Raw genomic sequence first — 4,259 nt, 5'->3', positions numbered from 1 at the left:
CCCCCCACTGGAGTCTCACCTACTCGCTGCATAACACAGGAGGACTTTTACTGTAAAATCCTGTCTCCACCGACAAACAAAACAGGGTTTGTAAGCTGGCAAATCTCCAAAAAGTGATAAGTAGAGCAAGAATGGGCAGTGAAATAGCCAGAGGAAATGTGTTTGCATAGTTGGGAGAAAATGACCATAAAAGAGCATATATTTGTTATTCAGATTCCGGGTGGCAGGCCTCACACGCGATCTCACACAGTTGCTGTCCTCCACCTACCTTAGCCAGCCAGAAAACAATAGCATGGGTGTGACTGGATAAAATGATAACAGCCATATTTTCATCTACACTATGTGGGTCCGTGACAGGTGCTGTAAACTCAAACACTTCATTTGTTTTAATTTGGAGACGAAAGGACAATCAAACAAAGGATGCTTGTATTTAAACTGAAACGGTTGTATTCATGACTCAACTTAAGAGTGCAGCCTGTGAAGAAAACATTTGTTTTGGCTCCTCTTTGTCTCTTTAAATATCAACCCCAATAACCACAGGCATGATGGTAGCTCACACAGTTTGCTTAAGTAACACAATAATCGTAAAGTTTATGGCATAAAGTTTTGACCTTTTTTGATATCTCCTGCAGACAGGGGCAAATACTCATACAAATTCATTTGATTAAAATACACATTTTGAATTAACAACTCATAATTCAAACAAAAGAGTTAAACAAGGACCTAAATTATGAAATATGCTACTGAAGCTCTGTTTTTTTTTAACTGTCATTTCCTTTATTTCTGTTGGGCCATCTCTCTCTAATAGGGATTGGTACCTTTCAGGTGAAAACATACTCCAGTTCAACGCTACTGCTAACGAGACCAAACTTTCTCAGAGTGCCTCTCTCATTTACGCCTCCCTGGATTTTTAATTATACTGACAAAGAGCTAGGAAAGCATCTCTCTCCCTGCTTCTCTCTCTCCATGCCTGACAGCCAGGTTGAGATTCCTCACCTGTCCAACATGGGAGCCGCACCTGTCACCGTGCACTTAATCACACTAGGGCCAGTGCTGAGCCCAGACGCCACACAGTGCCATGCCGCACGCACATCCTGCACACTCACGCGCAAATACACATACATGCACAGAAAATTAAAATGAACTTTCTTGCCACCTACGGGGAGGAGGGTGGATGATGATGATGGCGGTGGAGGTTTGGATGGGGGTGAGGTTGGTGCAGGGGGAGATGGATGGAAGGGGGGAGTGAGAGAGGATGGGCGGGGGGTGGGGGAGAAAAGTTGTCATTTCCCAACTCCTCATTAATATTCCGAGGTTAAGAGCTTTTCAGCGAAACGTAATTAATTGAGCCCGAGCCTGACAGTAAACAAGCAATTTCAAATTAAAGCGAAATGACAGCAGCGTCATTTGTTAAAAACGTGCGGGGCCCCCCGATTTTGGCGACAGATAAATGAGGGAAAATGTTAAGGAGGGAGAAAGTGATGAAGATATTAATCTTCACCTGTCTGTGTCAGCGTGCCACTCATTGCCGCAATGTTGCTCTCCATCCTCTGCAGATGCTTCTTGTCCTCTCGGCTGCCCATAATGAGGGGAAGGATGTATTTCTGCAATTAAAAGCATGGCACAATATTACACTTCTCTGGTGAGAAGGGGCAGAAAGATGAGGAAAAGACAGGGCCACCTAGACTTGGCGGTGGAGGGTCAAATGCATTGTTTTATTGGACAAGTGTCTCATTGTCTAAACGGCCTGATTAGGCGCATGCATTTTTGAAGCAAAGAAAAACTTGTGTTGTGTTAAAAAATCAGTAGATTTAAAAGTCAATCAACAATTTTCATAATCAATTAGTCATTTAAGTTAGGTTATCAAACATAAATGTTAAATATAGTTCTATATTTGTTGCTTTTTTCTATTTTATATCATTGTATATTAAATATCTTGGATTATCTTTTAGACTCTTTAAAAAGGAAATATGAAGTTGCAAATTTGGGTTCTGAGAAACAATTTGTAAATATATAAAAATAATCAAACTCATCTACAATAAAAGTAAGTGGTTGCAGCCCTAAAACATATTTCCAGCAATATAAATGAATGAAACCCAGAAAGAGACAGTAAAAAGCGAGAGGCCTACTGGGAAAAACATGGTGGTGAACAATGAAAATAGTCCAAAACCCAAAACAATGTGATGTTGTTTATTGTCTCTCTGCCACTGAATAAACAGAACTTTACCAAAATGATATGTATGTCTGACAGCCAAATAAGGACATTTGTTATTCAGTGTGAGTGTTAACCAGATGCGCAGCTTGTGAGCATCTCACTGAATCCCTTACATGTATGCGTGGAGTGCAAGCTCACCAAATAAAATCAATGTCCATGTGACCCTGGACGGCACCACTCAACTGCATTCAAAATCATAATTTATTTGTTTTTGGTTTTAAGGCTGAATAAGGATCACTTAATCTGTGGCAGCCGGTCTGCAGCTATCTGCTGCCCGAGCCAGGTTTTCTCTCCAGCTCAGGTGGCAAGAAGCCACACCAGCGCAAGTAATAAACACTTTTTAGAGAAAAAGATTAAATGAGTGTCAACACGTGGTAATTAATAAGTGGGTTGCTGGGAGTGTGGTGTTTACAAGGTGCACCATAACATAAATAAAGTATGGGCAGAAGCCTGGACATATGGTGCGACTGGCGCTACGCTCCAGTGACATGACAGCAACCTGTGCCGTCCCGCCAGGGAATCCCACCTCCCAGACGACCAGTGGCTGGCAAACCCTGCTGCATGAAAGAAACAGTGGACTGGTATAGTGTGTGTTTTCATCAGTGATAGACCACAGGGACAAAGGAATAAGGGACAGGAGACCCTGAATGTGCATGTACAGCATTACAAAAGGTAGACAGGGTCAGGTAGGCATATGCATGTACATGATACGCGCTCCCTTTCTCTCTCATGCACACATAGAGGAGAACGGCCTGTCATCTAGGCCAAGAACTACTGCTGGAGCTCCTGTCCTCCTCTAAAACGAGAGTAATGGCTTCCACATGCCACTCAGACTACTACTAACAACCACTATGGGATTAATGTCACCGGGGACAAGGGGCCTCATGAGCTCATGTTCAAGGGCTGCTAAGCCCGATAAAACCCAGGGTGATTATTTTTAGAAGGTGGGACGTCAAAAAAATGGTTGTGTGCTGTGTTAGCAACTATATTTTTTAAAGGAAAAAAAATATATCTGAAAGGAGGAGGAAAGGAGAAGTTAAAAAGAAGGGGTTCAAATGAGATCATGCTTTGACGTAAAGCAGGGTTGCTTTAATAACAAGACCAGAGTGATGTTGCATACTGCAGAGGCGCCTTCTTTTCTAGCACCATAATTCATCATAAACTGATGTACTTGCTAAGCCCACCAATTTAAATGTAATATCAGGGAGAAGCAGTACTGACAGATCTTAGGATGCAAAGTATAATGAGTATAACAAATTTTAGAGAAACATTAACTATGAAAACAAAGTCAGTGAGGAAACATGGAGAGAAACAGGGTGTAACTTACTTTGTAAAGCTGATGAAAGCCAAAGGCCATGCCCACCATAAGGATGGTCAGGGCACCGTAGTCTCTCCATCTGTAGCCTGTTGGACCTGGAAAAGGATAAATCACTTGAACACAGTAAAATACTGATTTGGAGACTGATAATGTGGTTGAAATACTTGCTGGAGACACTGCTTCTAGCACTGGCACATTAAGTACATTAACCTGTGAACATACTGGGACATAAAACCTAAAGAACCATACCAGGGTATTAAATCATCAACATATCAAATACACAACATTTTTGCTGAGTATTTTTGAATGCTTGATAGATTTTCAATGTACTTTTTCTACCATTCCAGGCAGTCATTGTTTTCCATTAATTAAAAGCAAGGCATAGAAATCCATAAGCTGGCTCTTGAAACCTGTGAGTTGTGTAGTCCATGAATCCGTTTGTTTGTCAGTGTTACATAATCTTTGTGTGGTTGCACAGTTTAGATGCAGATTGGTATAAAAAGTATGCACTGCATTACCTCACTGTGATAATGTAAATTTGTTGTAGTTGATAAGCAGGTTTTAAGAGTGGGCTAATTGATTTACTGTATAGAAATGAATGGAAGCTAACACAATACAAAATACATTAGAGCCCGACCGATTTATCGGCGGGCCGATATTATCGGCCGATATTAGGCATTTTACAAACTACCGGTATCGGTAAATTTAAAATAATTTCTAGATCTT

At 41.2% G+C, this 4,259-nt stretch overlaps 1 protein-coding gene across 2 annotated transcripts in view; it reads right to left on the bottom strand.

The window, feature by feature from the left end:
- Positions 1–4,259, bottom strand: part of pex14 (peroxisomal biogenesis factor 14) — a 47,400-nt gene that overhangs the window by 12,655 nt on the left and 30,486 nt on the right. For both annotated transcript variants that reach the window (XM_035656758.1, XM_035656757.1), the window contains exons 5-6: positions 3,543–3,628; positions 1,502–1,604 (exon numbers count right to left, since the gene is read on the bottom strand). In XM_035656758.1, the coding sequence (XP_035512651.1) occupies positions 1,502–1,604; positions 3,543–3,628 (189 nt within the window). The remainder of the gene's footprint in view (positions 1–1,501; positions 1,605–3,542; positions 3,629–4,259) is intronic.

Source organism: Morone saxatilis, unplaced genomic scaffold, assembly GCF_004916995.1.
Source record: "Morone saxatilis isolate NCDOM2014 unplaced genomic scaffold, NCSU_SB_2.0 Contig15, whole genome shotgun sequence".
Classification (NCBI taxonomy): domain Eukaryota; kingdom Metazoa; phylum Chordata; class Actinopteri; family Moronidae; genus Morone; species Morone saxatilis.
The sequence above is the reverse complement of the archived record's forward strand: the minus strand, read 5'-3'. Positions and strand labels throughout refer to the sequence as shown.